This window comes from Lycium ferocissimum, unplaced genomic scaffold (assembly GCF_029784015.1).
Source record: "Lycium ferocissimum isolate CSIRO_LF1 unplaced genomic scaffold, AGI_CSIRO_Lferr_CH_V1 ctg11986, whole genome shotgun sequence".
Classification (NCBI taxonomy): Eukaryota; Viridiplantae; Streptophyta; class Magnoliopsida; order Solanales; family Solanaceae; genus Lycium; species Lycium ferocissimum.
This window is the reverse complement of record NW_026714126.1, coordinates 7,863-26,380: the sequence shown is the minus strand read 5'-3', so window position 1 is coordinate 26,380 and position 18,518 is coordinate 7,863. Positions and strand designations below refer to the sequence as shown.

The 18,518-nt window shown below is 38.5% G+C and overlaps 1 protein-coding gene across 4 annotated transcripts in view; it reads left to right on the top strand.

Moving 5' to 3' along the window:
• Positions 1-17,863, top strand: part of LOC132041853 (DNA mismatch repair protein MLH1) — a 44,285-nt gene extending 26,422 nt beyond the window's left edge. Inside the window, exons 12-17 of one of the 4 annotated variants that reach the window (XR_009411264.1) lie at positions 6,620-6,785; positions 6,980-7,141; positions 9,745-9,913; positions 10,687-10,847; positions 11,123-11,392; positions 17,590-17,863. Coding sequence is in view for 1 of the 4 variants with exons in the window: in XM_059432537.1 (XP_059288520.1) it covers positions 6,620-6,785; positions 6,980-7,141; positions 9,745-9,913; positions 10,687-10,847; positions 11,123-11,167 (703 nt within the window). In the remaining 3 variants the exon portion in view is untranslated. Of the gene's footprint in view, positions 1-6,619; positions 6,786-6,979; positions 7,142-9,744; positions 9,914-10,686; positions 10,848-11,122; positions 11,424-17,579 lie in introns of those variants that run through there. The other 3 variants (XR_009411263.1, XR_009411265.1, XM_059432537.1) reach the window with 3 other exon arrangements.
• The last annotated feature ends 655 nt before the right edge of the window (positions 17,864-18,518 follow it).

The window sequence follows — 18,518 nt, the reverse complement described above, 5'->3', positions numbered from 1 at the left end:
TTCTTTCCAAAACCTCATGAATTCAGTCTTCAGACCATTGTTAAGGAAGACAGTACTAGTTTTCTTTGATGACATACTGATATATAGCAAATGCATGACTGATCATATTGAGCATGTGAAGGCTGTTTTTGAACTGATGCAGAGGTTCCAATTGTATGCTAAGATGTCTAAGTGTGCATTTGGAGTGCCTAAGGTGGAGTATTTGGGTCATTTTATCAGCAAAGAAGGGTATCTACTGATCTTAGAAAAATTATAGCAGTTGAGCAATGGCCTATTCCAAATAACATCAAACAGCTTAGAGGGTTTCTAAGGCCTTACTGGTTATTATAGGAGATTTATCCAAGGGCATGGTGCTATATGCAGACCATTACATGACCTACTCAAGAAGGATGGTTATACATGGACTCCTGATGCAACTGCTGCTTTTGAAAGGTTGAAACAAGCCTTGACTTCTGCTCCTGTATTAGCAATGCCGACTTATCCAAACCATTCTTGGTTGAGGCTGATGCTAGTGGCAAAGGGATAGGAGCTGTTTTAATGCAACAAGGACATCCTATAGCTTATATTAGCAAATCTCTAGCACCTAGACATCACAATGTCTGTTTATGATAGAGAACTATTAGCTCTCATTTTGCTGTTACTAAGTGGTCACACTACTTGTTGGGTAAACCATTTATTGTTAAAACTGATCAAAAAGCTTTAAAGCATCTGCTGCAGAGCAACACATCCACACTGATTTTCAAATAGCTGGCATCTCCAAATTAATGGCATTTGATTTTACTATTGAGTACAAGAAAGGTGCGTAGAAAATAAAGCTGCAGATGCTTTATCCGAAACACAGTCTGAACTATTGGTTATCTCATTGTTAGTTCCACATGATTCCTTGTATAATCAAATCAAGGAAACTTGGACTTCTGATCCTGCCTTGCAAAACCTAATTGCTAGATTGCAGACTCAGCCTTTTAAGTCATTCACTTGGTGTAATAACCAGTTGAGATGGAAGGGTAGATTGGTGGTTGGTGTTGATCACTTTTTGAGAACTACTATCATTGATTTGTGGCATTCCACTACTCAAAGTGGACACTCCGGTATGGATTCTACTTTGAAAAGACTACAATCATTGTTCTATTGGAAATCTATGGCTACGAATATCGACAATTCATCAATAAGTGTGATGTGTGTCAAAGACATAAGTATGATGCCTCTGCATATCCTGGGTTGTTGCAACCTCTTCCTATTCCGGATGGTGTATGGACGGATATTTGTTTAGATTTTATTGAAGGGTTACCTAGATCTAATGGTAAGGATGTCATCTTGGTGGTGGTGGACAGGTTAAGCAAATATGGTCACTTCATGAGCTTAAGTCACCCTTATACTTGCTCAAACAGTTGCTCAGTCCTTCCTTGACAATGTTTTCAAACTCCATGGGTGGCTTTACTACAATCACAAGTGATAGAGATCCTGTTTTTCTCGATCAATTTTGGCAAGAGTTATTTACTTTACAAGGGGGTTCAACTTCAAAGATCCACTGCCTACCACCCTCAAACGGATGGGCAAACGAGGTTCTCAATAGGACTTTGGAGACTTATCTGAGATGCTTCTGTTCTGATAGTCCTCATACTTGGTCCAAGTTCTTACCATTAGCTGAATGGTGGTACAACTCTACTTATCACACTTCCATCAAATGTAGTCCTTATGAAGTTCTTTATGGTCAAAAACCACCTCTCCATCTCCCTTACCTAGCTGGTGAATCTTCTTATGAGATGGTTGACGGATCATTGGTTGCTAGGAATCCATCATCTGCCTTCCAAAGTTTCACATTCTTAGAGCTCAACAAAGGATGAAGGACTTAGCCGATAAGCACAGATCGATAGGAATTTTGAAGTAGGTGATTGGGTGTATCTCAAACTACAACCCTACAGACAGATTTCTGTTGCTACTAGACCATTCAACAAGTTGGCAGCTAAGTATTTTTGGCCCTTATCCCATTGATGCAAGAATTGGCCCTGTTGCATCATAGGCTCTTACTTCCTGCTGATGTTCAAATCCACAACACCTTTCATGTATCACAATTGAAGAAGTGTCATGAAGTCCCTACCAAGCATCAACCATCCTCCTCGTTTTTCATCTATCTAGTCCTTATTGCCCCTCCCAGAACTCGGTGTTAGATAGCAAACTTGTGAAGAGAGGAAACAAAGTTGTTGCTCGTGTGTTAGTGAAATGGACAGATATTGATGCTTCTCGCTACTTGGGAATATCTTACCGATTTGACACATGTATTTCTGCTTTTCGGTCTTGAGGACAAGCCCGTACTTCAGTAGGGGTATTGATGCAATGTTATGAAATGTAGTAGCTGGATTAGCATTTTATTAGCTTTATTAGTTAGTTAGCTAATGTGGCAAAGTTAGTTGGTATTGTTCAAAAGTTAGTTAAAGTCCCAAAGTTAGTTACAAGTCCGTAAATCGATTCTGAGTTAGCATAGTGTTGACAGCTCGTGTAAATTGATTAGATTCACTTCATATATACCTTGTAACTCATACAATCAATCATCAATGAATATACATTTTCTCATATCTCTCTCAATATTTCTCTCTCTAGCTAAATATCTCGGTTGAACCCTGAACTTAGCTTACAGTTCTTCAAGTTCTCAACTTCTAGATCTGTTATTTTCGAATTTGATTGCACTTTGTGCATCAAAAATCCAAGTGCATCTTGAATAGTCATCAATGAAACTAACAAAATAATGAAATCCTAAGTTTGAACTGACTCTGCTAGGACTCCAAATATCATAATGAACTAATGAAGAAACTCTACATGACTCTCAGTATTACGTGGAAAGGTAGTGTGAGTGTGCTTTCCAAATTAACATGACTCAATCTAATATGGATAGACTAGACAAACTAGGCACCATCTTATGTAGCTCGAATAAACTGGATGTCCCAAACGTTTGTGAATTAAGTCTGGAGGATCTGTAACTGGACATGTTGTGGAGGAATTAGGAGAGGTAAGGTAGTAAAGGCCTTGTGATTCATGCCCTGCACCAATCATCTGTCCCGTATTGCCGTCCTACGTAACAAATGAATCATCAAGAAATATTATGGCACAATTTAGGGAACTAGCACCATCTTATGTAGTTTGAATAAACTGGATGTCCCAAACATTTGTGAATTAAGTCTGGAGGATCTGTAACTAGACCTGCTATGGAGGAATTAGGAGAAGTAAGGTAGTAGAGGCATTGTAATTCATATCCCACGCCAATCGTATGTCCCGTACTGCGGTCCTGCATAACAAAAGAATCATCACGAAATATTATGACACAATTTAGGGCATGAGTCAAACAACTGACAAATGCAGGATTAAAAGGACAACAAGAGACATGAAGAACAGAGTTTTGAAGTGACTAAGGATAGGGGTTTAGCTTGTCCAACTCCTTTTGCTTTTGTTTGGATTCCATTGGCTAAAGTAACAACGGGAAGAGACGGTGAATAATCATATTTGACAAAAGTGATTTATTACCAGAAAAATATGATCAAAAGCGCCTGAGTCCACGACCTACGGTCCAAGGACATTAGACTGTGAGACAAGCAAAAAGTTTTCCAGCAAGAGAAGTGTCAGCCTGAGCGATTGAGGCTACTTGTGGAGATATCTGCTTACTTGCTCGATACTAAAGGAACTCGTTATATTCCCCTTCAGATAAAGAAAACTCCTGATCACTTGCAGTGTCAGTCTGAGCAACATGAGCATTCTTGGGTGGTCGACCATGCAGATAATAACATAGTTTACGAGTGTGTCCAGGCTTATTACAATAACTAGGGCTGCTTATCGGGCGGATTGGACGGATAATTACGCTTAACGGTTATCGGCTTTTAAAAGTGCTAATCCGCTAGCCAACCTATAAGATATCGGTTGGTTCGGTATCGGATTAGCAATTATCGGACGGTTATCGGGCGGTGTATCGGTTAAATCTAAGCGAAAAATTCATGATAAAATCACATGTAGTCAAGGAAATCACCTGCCTTTAAAGTGACTCAAAATGTAATATTTTTACCTTATAGGTTATAAAGAAGATACTGATATCCTCCAAAAAAAAGGGATAGGAATATAACCAAGAAGATTGAAATGTTGGATTCAATATTAGTAAAAATACCGTAGCAAGTAGCAACAGTTTTCCAAGAAAATTAGCAAACTACAATATAGGCAAACAAGAAACAGGGAATGAATTATTTGATAGAAAACAACCAGGTTTCACAATTAACAGAAATAGAGATACATATTTTAGGTTGAGGCTTTAGCTTTAGGAGCCTGTTTGGATGGGCTTAAAATAAGCAGCTTATAAGCTTTCCAGCTTATAAGTAAAAAAAAAATAAGTTGGGGTAGGCTAACTTATTTTTTTTGGCTTATAAGTTGTTTTCAGCTTATAAGCTGCTTTAGATAAGCTAAGTCAAACTGGCCCAATTATTTTTTTGGGCTTATTTTATGCACAAAATGGCTTTAAGTTGGCTAGCCAAACACTCAAAAAAGCTGAAAACAGCTTATAAGCAACTTATAAGCCAATCCAAACGGGCTCTAGGTTTACAAATTACAATCACAATACATATTTTATTTGTTAGGGCTAAGAATATAAATATGACAAATTCTTAACCCGATTAACGGTTTACCGATGAGAAAATCGAGTAATCCGCCCCCGCACCGATAAGCCGATAACTATAAAATTTTATCCATTCCCCAACCGCTGATCCGATAACGCAATACCATTAAGCCAATTTTGCGGTTGGGTTATTGGTAGCGGTTCGGTTTTGAACAGCCCTAACAATAACTATACTTAGGTCGAGATCTTCCAAAACAACCTCATCCTCATCGATTCTCCATAGACTGGGATGTTCAATTTTTGTTTTGTGAGATGCAAGAACAGGTCAATGGTTGGTGATGAGACCACTGTGTGACTAGGAGGTGCGACAAGGCGAGTAATCGAGAGAACAGTTAATCACCTGTAGAGCTGTCGGACTAGCCAACATTTGATCATGCATCGAATCAAGGTCAGGAAGTCCAACTAGTGTATGAACTAGAATCAACACGTGACGTTGCTCCTGTTGTTTTTCAGCACTCGCAGTGACTGGCATCAACCTCTCAAATTCCTCCATAACTGCCTGTACCTGTCCCAAATAAGTAGACATCCGATTCCTTTTTTATTTTTTTTTTTATTTTTTAAAGTTTGTCACCCGAGATATCACATCATAAAGACGAGATATGTCATTAGTTTATGACCCGCCAGCCTTTTCCCAAATGAAATAGCATGTCTTGAATGGATGAAACAAAGGCATCAACTTGGAATCAATACATCGCACAGGAGACTACATAATTGAGCGGCAATTTTCTCCCACTATGTTCGAGTCCTTTCATCTACCTCACTAGCCTTTTTCGTTGACTGATCTTGAACACCTTGGCACCACAACTCAACCGAGGAAGCCCAAGCTAAGTAGTTTGAACCTCCCATTAACGGTTCGAAGTAATCATACTACTCGAACTTCCAATTCCTTTGTTTTTGGAGCCAAAAGTATCACACCCAAAGACATGGTTGGATTGAAGAGAGTTCTGACCAAAGTTTAGCAAATAACCACTGAAGTTGTCGAAAAAGGGTCTAACATGCTGTTGCTTGTGTTGAAGGTAAGAAAAGTTCATCAGAAAATTGATTTTAGAGTGGCCGGATTAGGGTTCTGGCATCGGAATCTTCAGACAAAATTTACATAGATGCCTCGGAACTCTCAGACGACCTCAGGGAAAAAAGATCTGCTTCAGAAGTTGGCCGGGAAAATGTCTCACGTGCCCGGTGCGTGTAACAGATGCATAGTTGGAGACGCAGATTTGCTGGTGCGTCGCGACGATTCTGACGGAGTGGTTTTCTGGGGCCTTGTGGTGGTTTCAAATTTCGCATAAGACTCACCGGAGAGAGAGTGAAACAAAACAGCCCTAGAAGTCGCTGAAAATTGAAGCACGACAATTGTCTGACTGAGTTTTCTTTTCCGGATATTTTTCACCAAAGCTCTCATACCATGTGAGAAATAAAAGCATGGGAAAGATATTATTGAATTGTGTAAACTACATTATTCACTGAGCCCCATTTGTAGACCACACACTACAATTCTTTTTCATGTAGGGCACTATATACAATTCTATTCTAGCAATTCTTAACAATAAAAAATATCCTGGTATTCTGATTGAAGGAGGCTGATAGAAACCTGGGCAAGGGAGGGAAAGCAAACTTAACTAGGCGAATGTTATGGGTTCGAACCTTACCGCAGTCAAAAACCTGGTATTTAAGTGGAGAAGGGTGGAGGTCCTGGCCTATTATCCACCGAGTTTTGAACCTTGTGCCACTAGCCCTCAAAGATTTCTTGGTTAATTTTTAAAAAAAGAACAGAAAAGAAAACCTACTAGAGCACTTGACAGTGAATATACCAATTGCATCTCCTAGCTTTACTTTCTGCCTTTTCTGTTCCTGTGTAATTTTTCTGTGGCTCTTTTAATTCCTTAATTTTTTCCTTTGATGCTATTTTCCTTCATTAGATAACTCATTTAACTATTTATTTGATGATCTTCCCTCCTTTTGGTGCTAAAACAGTAAAGAGCTTATGTATCAGCAAGTTTTACGTCGGTTTGCCCATTTCAATGCAATTCAACTGAGTGAACCAGCATCATTACCTGAGTTAATAATGCTTGCTCTGAAAGAAGAGGGTACAGATCCAGAAGGCAATGAAAGCAATGAGCTAAGAGGAAAGATTGCCGAGGTAATTTCATCTCAACTGTAACTGCACTAAAGTAATTTAATTGTATGTCTTGTCCTTGTCTGCTCCTGGACACTAAAAGAAATTGTTCCTTTTTGTCCATTCAATATATATATATATATATATATACACACACACATACCTAGCATCATTTTACCCTTCCTAATCAGCATTGGCTTTGTTATGTATTACTTCAGATGAATACAGAACTGCTCAAGCAAAAGGCTGAAATGCTAGAGGAGTATTTTGGTATTTGTATCGATTCAAATGGCAATGTGTCTAGACTTCCTGTTATACTGGATCAGTACACACCTGACATGGACCGCATCCCAGAACTTATACTTTGTTTGGGAAATGATGTGAGTTCTTTGCTCTTACTTTGTCTTCTTTCTTATTCCATGTAACAACGATCTTGTCAATTCTATAATGTTCTTGCGCATGACTGTGGACCTTTGGGTGTTACACAATGAAGTTCATAGACCATATATGAAGCAGCTAGATCTGCTTATATTCTGTATGTTGGAAGTTAATGAGCCTGAAAACTCATCTTCATTGCCAATTATCATCCTAAATTAATATATTGAGCCCTTTAACGATGATTACTTTGGTCGTAGATTTCAGATGTGCATTCTCTTTCTTCTTTTAATATAAGTGGTCTCAAATTTACATTCTTACTTTTGTCCTTTCCAAGGTTTAATACATAGTAGCTACAATTTCCAGCTTCTGTTTTCCCTGCTTTTTGCCCTCTCTTTTACTTATCTTTCTCAAAGGAAGTTATGCTACCCATTAGTTGTGTATTGGTTGCGTGAATGAATCTATCGTGTTTCAGTTATGATTCAACTTGGATTTCTATTGGCTGGAGGAATATATTCAAAAGCAACAGTTGTCTCATTGTGTTTTCTGTCCACTAGCATATGACATTTAAAGTCCTCTTCTTTCTTCTTGTTGAATAACCTCTCATAATTTTCCTGACAGCTGTAGGAGAAAATTTCAAGTTTTTAAATTTTATTCTGATTTTGTTTTTGAATTGGTAAGTATATTGTTGAAATAAAAAGCAAAGCACTAAGGAGCCGTTTGGACATAGAAACTCTTTCCTTTTTTTCAAATTTTTTCCAAAACATTGTTTGGTTATACATTGGACTGGCCTTTTGGTCTTTTTTTTTTCTCCCGGCTTTTTGGTTAGTTTGAAAATGAGTTTTTCAAGTTTGAAAAGATGGTTCTGAGTTTGACTAGTTTGTCAAGTGAAAAAACATTTTCCACTTGCACAACTTCAGCTTCCAAATACCATTTTTCAGCTTCAACTTCAAAAACTCCTTTTTCCAAATTTCAACCAAATCTATGTCCAACCGCCTACTAAGAAAGTGCTCTATAGGTACAAATCAGAAAAACCCCTGTGCAAAAACAAAAAGAGGGGCACCTACCTATACGGAAATCGATTCCTGTAGTGAATTGATGAAATTTAACGAACTGTTTTTATCCTTTACATCCTGTAAGTTGCACCAAATAGCCAAAAAACCAAAGACATTTGTACAGGGACAGTTTTCCCTTCAAATCACCTAGCAGTTCTTTCGATCCACTCTGACACTGTAACCCTCAAACTTTTTGCTGGTTTCCTGATCCCACTTTTGTCCCAAACAGTCAACAGGTCTTTCAAAGTGAAAGGCATGACAAAAGTGACAAGATTCTACCTATGAAACTTTAAAAACTTAAAGAACAAGAAAAATGGAAAATAGAGATTGGGAAGATTAGGAATGGGAGAAGGGTAGATGGATAGATACTTGACCCAAGAGCAAGAAATCTATGGACAAGAAAGGCTATATTAAACCCTAACCCTTCCAATCGGATTTGCAAACCCAAGAACCTAAGCAATTCGAATCAACAAACGACTCAAATGAATTCACAAATGAGCAACATTGAATTCGATGCAAATAAACAATTCACTTTGCAACTAAGAATCACACTTAGAATTATGCAACCAAACAAACTATATTATACTAAAGCTACCACTAAACAATCTCTCATAAGAGTTTCATCAATCAACCAAGTCTAAAGATGAAAATAACCCAGGTCTAATATTTATACTAACAGACTTAAGAGCTAGGCTAGTTATTACAAGAATGCCATTAATGAGGCAAGACCCTTGTTTGGCTAGTTGGATGTTGGCTTGAAATCCGAAAAGGCTCCTCTTGCACATATAGCCATCATCCAATCCTCAAAGCTTGCAATTGTGACCATTTGCATCTATGGCCCTTCTTTTGCACGTCTAGCCACATTTGCGTTTCTGTCCCTTTGCGACTCTAGCCACTTTGAGTGTTGGCCTTCTTTCTTGTAGCTTCTTCTTTCATTCCTCTCCAAGCTACTTTTCATACTTCATAGGCCTTCTTATGGGGCTTGCATGCCTCTCCATGGGTCTCCAATACTCCTTTGGTCATCCTCCTAGCTTGAATGATTGGAGTCCCATGCCTTGGCCTTCAATGTGAGCCTTCAAGTGAAATGTGCCTAGTAGGGTCGTATCAAAAAGACAAGTTAAAAAGATTGAAAAACAGATTCCATACTTGCCTTGCCACTGTGCAAGGCAAAAAGAGATGCTGCTGAATTTTTCCTCCTTTTTTCTCTCACTACAACTCCCACTTAACCAGATGAAGGCTTTTCTTCTTTATAACCAAACCATAGGAAGTATATGGAGATATTAGGATTTGATGAATTTTAATCTTAGCATGTGATCTCACAGTTACCTTATTGGGTGATATATGTTGGCTATTATTGTGGCTCTTATGGTTTCACATAAAGCATGTGTGCTTTATGTGAAATTGGCACAAAATTTTGTTAATTTTTTTTTTTCCGGTGAACAAATTGATATTTTCATCCCAAAGCCACAAATGTCGGTAGATAGGACGACTAAATTGTAACTTCCTCTTTCCATCTTGCTCAACCGTCTGGTTTTACTTTTGTTAATTTGTAGGTTGACTGGGAGGACGAGAAAGTTTGTTTTCAGACAATTGCTGCTGCCTTAGGAAATTTTTATGCCATGCATCCACCTTTATTGCCCAATCCCTCAGGTGATGGCTTGAAATTCTACAGAAAGAGAGTGCTTTCAAGTGGTTCAGAAGGAACTTCTATAGAAAACATAGGTAAGCAGCTATTCTGAAAAACCAATTCTATGATGAGTACCATGTACTTATTGCAGGGTAGCAAGGGTTCATGTTCGTCCTAGTGAAGGAGCTACACTCCTAGTTCGAGTCATTGACAGCTAGATCCTGGTGCAATTTGGCACTTTGAGAAATCATTATACTTCGGGATCGCTGGGCCCCTCAGTAAATAAACAGCTCTTTGTCTCACCTTGTTCTGCGTACAATAGACCCTTGTGGTCCGGCCCTTCCCTGGACCCCGCGCATAGCGGGAGCTTAGCGCACCGTGCTGCCCTTTGTCTCACCTTGTTGAGATTGCCATATTCAACATCGGCAGTGAGAGAATTAGGGGGACAATTAGGCATTAGCAACGATAGCTGTGCTTTAAACCTTGCAACTTTCATTTTATTAAGATAGGAATTAGCTTTAATCAGCTAATGCTAAGAAACTGCTTGAACAGCAACCCAAAAAAGAAGCCACAGGAAGATGACCAACTTACAACATGCTAGCTATGTTGGGATGATGTCAAAGAGAATTATTCTTGGGACTTGGGTACTTTCATATGATAGCTTGTCTCTGTACTTTCATATGATAGCTTGTCTCTATCATAGCACACTTGATGACTATAATTCTTTCTTCTACATGGTGATTTATGACATTCACAGAGCATTACCGTTAATTTTTTCCCCTCGCAACACGTTACTATGCATTTCTTTCATACTAGTCTTGTGGACCAACTCTAGCTAGGACTAACTCCTGAATTTTCTGTTACTAAGATAATGATACCATGGAGGCTGAATTTGAGGAAGAATTACTTTTGGAAGCCGAAAATGCCTGGGCTCAACGTGAATGGTCAATTCAGCATGTTCTGTTTCCCGCCCTCAGGCTCTTCTTCAAGCCCCCTACTTCCATGGCTACAAATGGAACTTTTGTTCAGGTACCAGATAAGTAAAACTTCTCTTCTTTGTTGCCATCTCTTACTTTACATTTTCGCGTCTTTCTCATTCCTATATTTCCAAAGTGCACGAATAGGAAACCAAAAACTGAAAAGGAGAGACAAAAGATAAATCTCCAGTGTAGTGTTTTCCTGGCAGATATTCGGTCACTTCCCCATTCCCCCTTCCTTCCCTGTCTTTCAAGTGTGTTCTTTCTTTAGAGGTTATCTAGAGTCGCACATGTTTATGATATTGATCATCTACACACTTATTCTAGGTCGCATCACTGGAAAAGCTCTACAGAATTTTCGAGAGATGTTAAATGTAGGAGAATTTTGATGTGACCTCCTTGAAGCAAAAGGATGTACAAAATGTACAGTTTCTGATATGAGAATGAAATTCCCCGGCCCCTAACCCCGAAGAACAAAAAGATGAAGCAGTTACAAGTTCTTTTTGACAGTGAAGATGGTCGGATTGGTTATAGTGCCCCCTCAAGTGTTTTGTTGTGCTCTTCATACGTTTGTTGTGAAAAGAAGCAAAATGGAAGGTAATGGAAAGTATACATTTATCTCTTTTTACTTTATTCAGTTAAACTAGTGATGAAGAGGACATCATGTCATACGCCAGACAGCAGTTAAAGCATAGAACTTCAGTAAAAGCCAAGAAAATGGGAGGCTAAAATTACTTTTCTTGATTACTCGATAAACCAAAGATGCCAAAAACCCTTAATCTCAGAACTGAAAATCAAAGAACATGGGAGATCTTAGCAGCTCAATGGGATGGATACCTGAACTTTTACCTTGTAGATGAGGGTCCGATTCCCCACCTTATAATCCCCTCCCCCATTTTGCTTTCCCTATCTCCTATTTAAAAATAAATCAAGAACATGGCAAAAATTGAAAAATATCGAAGAAAGATGTTTTCTGACTGAGAAAAAGTAATTCTTATTAGTATAGACAAAATTGACGTGAAAGAATGGCTTATGTTTTGGGGGTGAGTTTAACTTTGTCCTTTAAATGTAAGCCAGAGCACCATTTGTCCCTTAAATTTGCAAAACTTGAGCACATATAGTTACTCAAATATAACCTGAGTATCATTAGTCCTTTAAGTTTGCAAAGCTTGAGCCCATATAACCTTGACTAATATAAATCTCCCACAGCACAGTTAAAACTAACGTTAAGTTCATTTTTTTTTATTTTTCATCCGGTGTCTGGTATCCGCTTTGATGTTCGATTAAATTCATTTACTTACACGTGAAACCATTTTTAAAAAATAATGTTGTTTTTCCCCCGTTAAAAATAGCCTTGCTCTGTTTCACCTGAAATGGTTAATGGAAAATGAGAACTGACTAATTGGGGTGAAACAGAACTAGGTTATTTTTAGGGGGGAAAAAAGAGCGGATTTTTTTTTTTTTAATGGTTCACGTGTAAGTAAATGAATTTAGTCGGGCTCCAATGCGGATATTGGACACCGGGTGAGAAATAAAAAAAGAAGAAGGTGAATTTAACATTAGTTTTAAATGTGTTGTGGGTGATTTATGTTAGTTAAGACTGTATGTGCTCAAGTTTGCAAACTTAAAGGACAAATGATGCTCATGTTATATTTGAGGGACGATATATGCTCAAGTTTTGCAAACTTAAGGGACAAATGGTGTTTAGGGTTATATTTGAAGGACAAAATTAGACTTACCCCATCATAAGGGATAATTTTAGCCAAAAACTCTGAAAGAATGACTCCTTCCTATGGATATTATTGATACAAAGAGTTCCAGGAAATTTGTTGATCCTCCATATCAACAAAAACTATAAAAAATTTTAATCCTCCTTATCTAGTACTGGCAAAGTGTATCCATTTTTCAATAATTTGCCTTACCTGTCCATATTTAAACGGGTTGAGTGAGTGATATAAAATTTGGATTCAACTCATTTTTAAACTGTGAAAAAGTGGGTTATGGGTTATTTATTGAAAAATTCGGTGGATTTGCCACCTTTGGGGCTTGCTATTAGTGTATAGCCATGAAGGTCATTCGCACAAATGTCCTATTTCGGGAGTGGTTTTAAATTTTTGTCCCGCAAATTGCTGGTCTTTAATTTTTGTCCTTTGGCACTTTAAGTGGCTGAAAATACCCCTGAAATTTTGGGTTCGGTAGAGTATAAGAAAAATGCAAGGCAGAATTTTATAGCAAATTATGGCTATTCGGGCAAAAGTTATGCCTTCAGGGCTAACTTGTGTAGAAACCCAGTACAACAACAACATACCCAGTTGGATCCCACAATGCGGGTCCGGGAGGGTAAAGTGTCTGTGACCTTACCCCACCCACAAGGCGGGAGGTTGTTTCCGAAAGACACTTTACCAAAAAGAAAACAAGGCAAAAACAACGAAGTCATGATAAAATAGCAAAGATAGACAAGACCAACACATAGAAGCAGGATAAAAATACTCCTAATACGAGAAAGGAAACCTCGCGGCTCCCCACTAGCCCTCTTCCCTAATACTCGACCTCCACCCCCTCCTATTACCGGTCATGTCCTCGGTAAGCTGGATTAACGCCATGTCCTGCCGAATCACCTCTCCCCAGGCCTTCTTTGGCCTACCCCTCCCTCTCTTCAGGCCCACCACTGCCATTCTCTCACACCTCCGCACTGAAGCATCAGCGCATCTGTTATATCCTGCATTTTTGTACGTTGGGACAATCCGGTTTAACTATGATAAGTTAGGGACGAAACCATTCCGGGACACAAAGTCGGGACTCTTGACCTTCGATTTTATTTTTGAGACATAAGTTGTTCATGAATTTGTTGGTATGCAACAATTAGAAAAAATTTGGGACCAAAATTGGAATTTATGGAAGTTGAAAATCATGAAAAATTGTCATGTTGGCCATGTGGCTTGGAAATGGTCCCACACACTTTGTGGACAATTTTAATTAGTCCAACACATGTGTGTGGGCCATGGACACTTGTGTGAATCATGTGGGAACTTAAAAGATGACTTCTAAGTCATCTTTCCTCATTTACACTTAGCCAAAAAAAATAAGAAGTTGAAGAACAACAATAGCCAACTCACGGCCAAGAAAAAAAAAAGTGAAGATCAATTTGAGCCATCACAAAATTAATTCCTTGGTGCTAATCCACTAATTTGAGGTCCCTAAGTAACGTGGAAGCGTTGTTCGGGTCATCCAACCATCCGTTGTGTCAATTGCAAACTCTAGCTTATTTGGGGAGTTGAAGAAGAAAGGTAAGAATTAATCATGTTTTATGTGTTATGAAGGTTGTATGAATGTTGTAGTATGTTAAAATGGATGAAAATCATGAAATATAGTATGTTGGAGTTGAGGCCATGTGTGTGAGATTTAGCCGTGTAAGTGTGTGTGTTGTGTTGTGTTGAAACAATGAATTAATGCCTAGTTAGCATGTTGTGATTGTTGTAGTGTGAAGAAATGAATGAAAATTATCCATATGTGTGTATGTTGGTACGGGTGGCCGAACGTAGTCCCCATGCGTGGCAAAGAATGAATTAATATTGCTTATTGTTTTAGTTGTTGTCGTTATGAATTCCATGTTGACGATAAGAGTTTAATGACTCGAATTAATGTTGTAAGTGTTGCGGGCTGCATTGGAAGTTAATGTACTTTTGATGTAATTTTCATATTTAAGAGAATAGCATTGTTAGAGTGTAAATTGTTGGTGCAAATCATGATTTGGAGGTGAGGAATGGGTTATAGTGAGGCTCTCGGATTTGGGACTGTTTTCGGGCAAATTGGAGCCTTTATTGGATTGTTGGAAATATTGTATGAATTGTTTAAAATGTTCTTGCATGTTGTTGGTATGGGCTTGGGTTGGTATTGGAATGTATGAGCGATAATGTTGGCTTGAACGTAAGCCGTTGAATCAAATATATTGAAAGTTGTTGAATGATGAAAAAGGGGCTTATTAATGTTATATTACCTTTCGGATTGATTATTGATGTTGCTAGGTTGGTTGTTGTTGTTGTTGATTGTTGATTTGGCCGAGTTAAATTCTCGGGGTGGCCTATTTACAGGGGAAATGCTGCCCAAATTTCTGTAGAATTAAGGGCAAATTTGGAATTAAATGCCCAAAATGTCTATAGCTAATGTTTGGCATATTATGAATTGTTTGTAGACCTTGGGCAGCCCGAGACGTAGGTTGGAGTTAGCTTGAGTTTGGACTAGCGTTGAAAGCGATCGAGGTATGTAAAGCGCAACCCTTCCTTCTTTTGGCATGCCTTAGTCGTAAATAGGCTATGATACGAGCCTCGAGGAAATTCTACTCTCGCGATCCGGCCATGTTTGTGATTATTATTTGTTTCTTGGTCTTCGTATGCATGATATGAAGAAATATTGGCCCTTATGGCTTTTGTATGACTACATTTCAAAAAGTTGCATAAAAAGTTTGGTTTTTAAAGGAGTTTTGTTCCTAAATGATTCCGAAAACTACGAAAGTCCGTAACTTTCACAGACAGAACCGGATCGCCTCGATATGCTCAAAAATGATTCCTTGATGTATGATGATTATGTTTTCCATAGGCGGGCCCGGCTCGGGTCGACACCCGTTCGTGGGTCCCGCGACTTTCTTTATGTACTTCTGATGACTTTTAAAAGGATATGATATGACTATTATCCCGATTTCAAGTACGATCAGCTACTTATCTTTGAGTTTATAATAATGATTCGATAACATATGATGACTTTAGATTTCACGGGCGGGCCCGAATTGGGTTGACGCTCGTCCGTGGGTCCCGCGACCTTTCTATGTTTGATTCCAACGACCTATTTTTAAAAGAACTTCATGTGGCTATGATTTCAACCCCCGAGTATGATTACTTAACCGTTTGTCGAGTTTGAAATGAGGATTTCTATGCATATGATTTTGGTACGTAACCATGGGTTCTGAAGTCTGATATGATATGTGATAATAGGATGATATGATGATTCTATACACCGAGTCCCTCACTAGAGGGTCGGGACACGCTATGTACATGATGATGACATGATTCTATACACCGAGTCCCTCATTAGAGGGCCGGGACACGCTATACACCGAGTCCCTCACTAGAGGGCCGGGACACGCTGTACACCGAGTCCCTCATTAGAGGGCCGGGACACGCTATATGTATACGCATGTGCAGAATGATTGTCTGATTGGGATATGATATGAACATGTATGAATTATGTTCTGAAGGTAAGTTTTGTGGTTTCTGGTTACTGTATCCATGGCTCCTACTCCTTGTTTAAAGTACGATTCTGCCTATTGTATTTCATGCTTTACATGCTCAGTACATATTCCGTACTGACCCCCTTTCTTCGGGGGCTGCGTTTCATGCCCGCAGGTACAGATTTTGGTGACCCGTCGGCTTAGGATTCCCATCAGCGGTCTTGGAGTGCTCCTTTGTTTCGGAGTCCACTTTTGGTACATATTCATTCGTGGCGTATGTATTTATTTGTTCAGGGGTACGGCGGGGCCCTGTCCCGTCACATGATTCTGTTGGTTTGTTTAGAGGTCTGTAGACGTATATGTGGGTTAGGCCTATCCTGTACAGGTGTGATTATATGTTCTATGTTCTGGGCGAACCCATTCGCCTTGGCAGCCTTGTCGTCTAGCCTCGGTACATGTTTTGGGGCCGTTGCGCCATTTGATAGCCTTGTCGGCTTTTGATATACATATGTTGTGTTTGAGATGTGTCTGAGACAGTTTGATATAATCTGAGACAGCGTTTGATAATTGTGTCTGTATAAATCATCTGTGTGTGATTCGGATTTGATGAATGTGTTTGGGTGCCCAACTCGGGCACTAGTCACGGCCTACGGGGTTGGGTCGTGACAGCATCTCCGCTGCACGTGGCCGAACCACCTCAACCTCCCTTCTCGCATCTTATCCACCACAGGGGCCACACCCACCTTATCCCGAATCACTTCATTCCGAATCCTATCTCTCCTGGTATGTCCGCACATCCATCCCAGCAGAATAAAAAGAAATCGTAAGGCAAGGTTTCAAAGCAAATTATGTCTATTCGGGATAAAATTATGCCTTAAGGTATAGTTCTCAGAGAAATTAAGTTATCCTACAGAACTATGCCTGCCTTGTTTACCCCTTTTCCAGCATAATACTGTAGGATTCTACAGAAGTTAGTCCTTAAGGCATAACTTTTGCCTGAATAAGCATAATTTGCTAGAAAGTTCTGCCTTGCAAAATTGTTTTTTTTTTTTTCTTTGCTGGGGTTCAAACCCGAATTGCTGATTTCATAGACTAGCGAATAAGGGTATTTTGGCCCACAAATTTCATTAAATAAGAAGTAGGGTAAAAGTTAAAGACCAGTCCATATGAAGGATAATCCGCGCAATTTTTTGTATAGGGAACGTTTCAAATGTATTGGAAGAATTGACATGGCTCCGTTAAAGTGGTAAAATGATGTTTTTACCCTTTAAATGCTAAACTATATCTATATTATATTAAAAGCATGAACTCCCTAACTTGAAAGTTAAATTACCTAAATACCCTTTTTTAAAACCTTATTATCCTATTTATTTTTTCCCAAAATATCCAACCAAACCTTTACAAAAAACAGTGTAACGTTGCTTAGCGAAGAGTCCCCAAGACTACGCTTCCGAACAGTCACAACCACTCACAAAGCGAAAATCTGTTATCATGTTTTTAATGTAGAATAATTTATGATTGTTAGAGACTGGACTCCAATTAAGACAATTATTTGTGAAGCTCAATGCAGGAAGAGGTTTGGACAAGCTGAAGAGCATGGAGGGGAAGGAGAATATGGTAATGCTTCAAATAAGACTGTTCTCTCTAATCATTTGGTATGATTTTTTGCGATATGGATATCTTAATTGACTTATCCTCATGTGTGCTTACTACAATTGAAAAAAAATAAATATTATATAATTAGAATTCTATGAAGCAGACATGTGTAACATGTTGACGGAGAGATGCTTAACTCCCACTTATAAGGTGTAGTAAATCCCATCGCCGCCATTTTATCTTTTGCTTCATTAGTGTTTCTATTCCCTCTTGATAATTCTTGATGTCCTCAAGCGTGAGATTTTATTACTTATGGTTCTTGATAATCATGTTAGAGATCGTTTGTCTTTTCTATTTCATTTTGTTAGTATAATAACATATTCTCACCCTTACCCTGCTTCTACTTGTTCTATTCCTACAGGACAGAATTTTTCTAGGATAGTAAATAAATTTTTTTTTGTACAGTAATTTATTGTTAACTTTTAACTTGCATATTATACTAATGGTCTTAAAGAAAAAAACATCGAAGCAGTTTTTGACAAGTTGGATGAAAGCATGAAATTATACTCCATTATTTACTTTAAGCTTGTGAATATATATATAATAAATTAGTTATTCAACATAGTCGATTGTAAGTCCAAAAGAAGCTGAATGTTTTCTATACGATCGATCATTGACCAAAAAAAAAATTATTTCATGTATAATTGTTTACTCGAAGATCTGTTTAATATCTTAAAGAAATAAAGCCAACACTAAATCAAATAAACCTAAAGCCTAAGGGCTCGTTTGGTTGGGGAACAAGTTATCCCGGGATTGTTATTCCACCCTCTATGTGGGATAAAATAACACTCTAATACCAGGATAACTAATCCCGGGATTAGTTATCCCGTGATTTTATCCCAA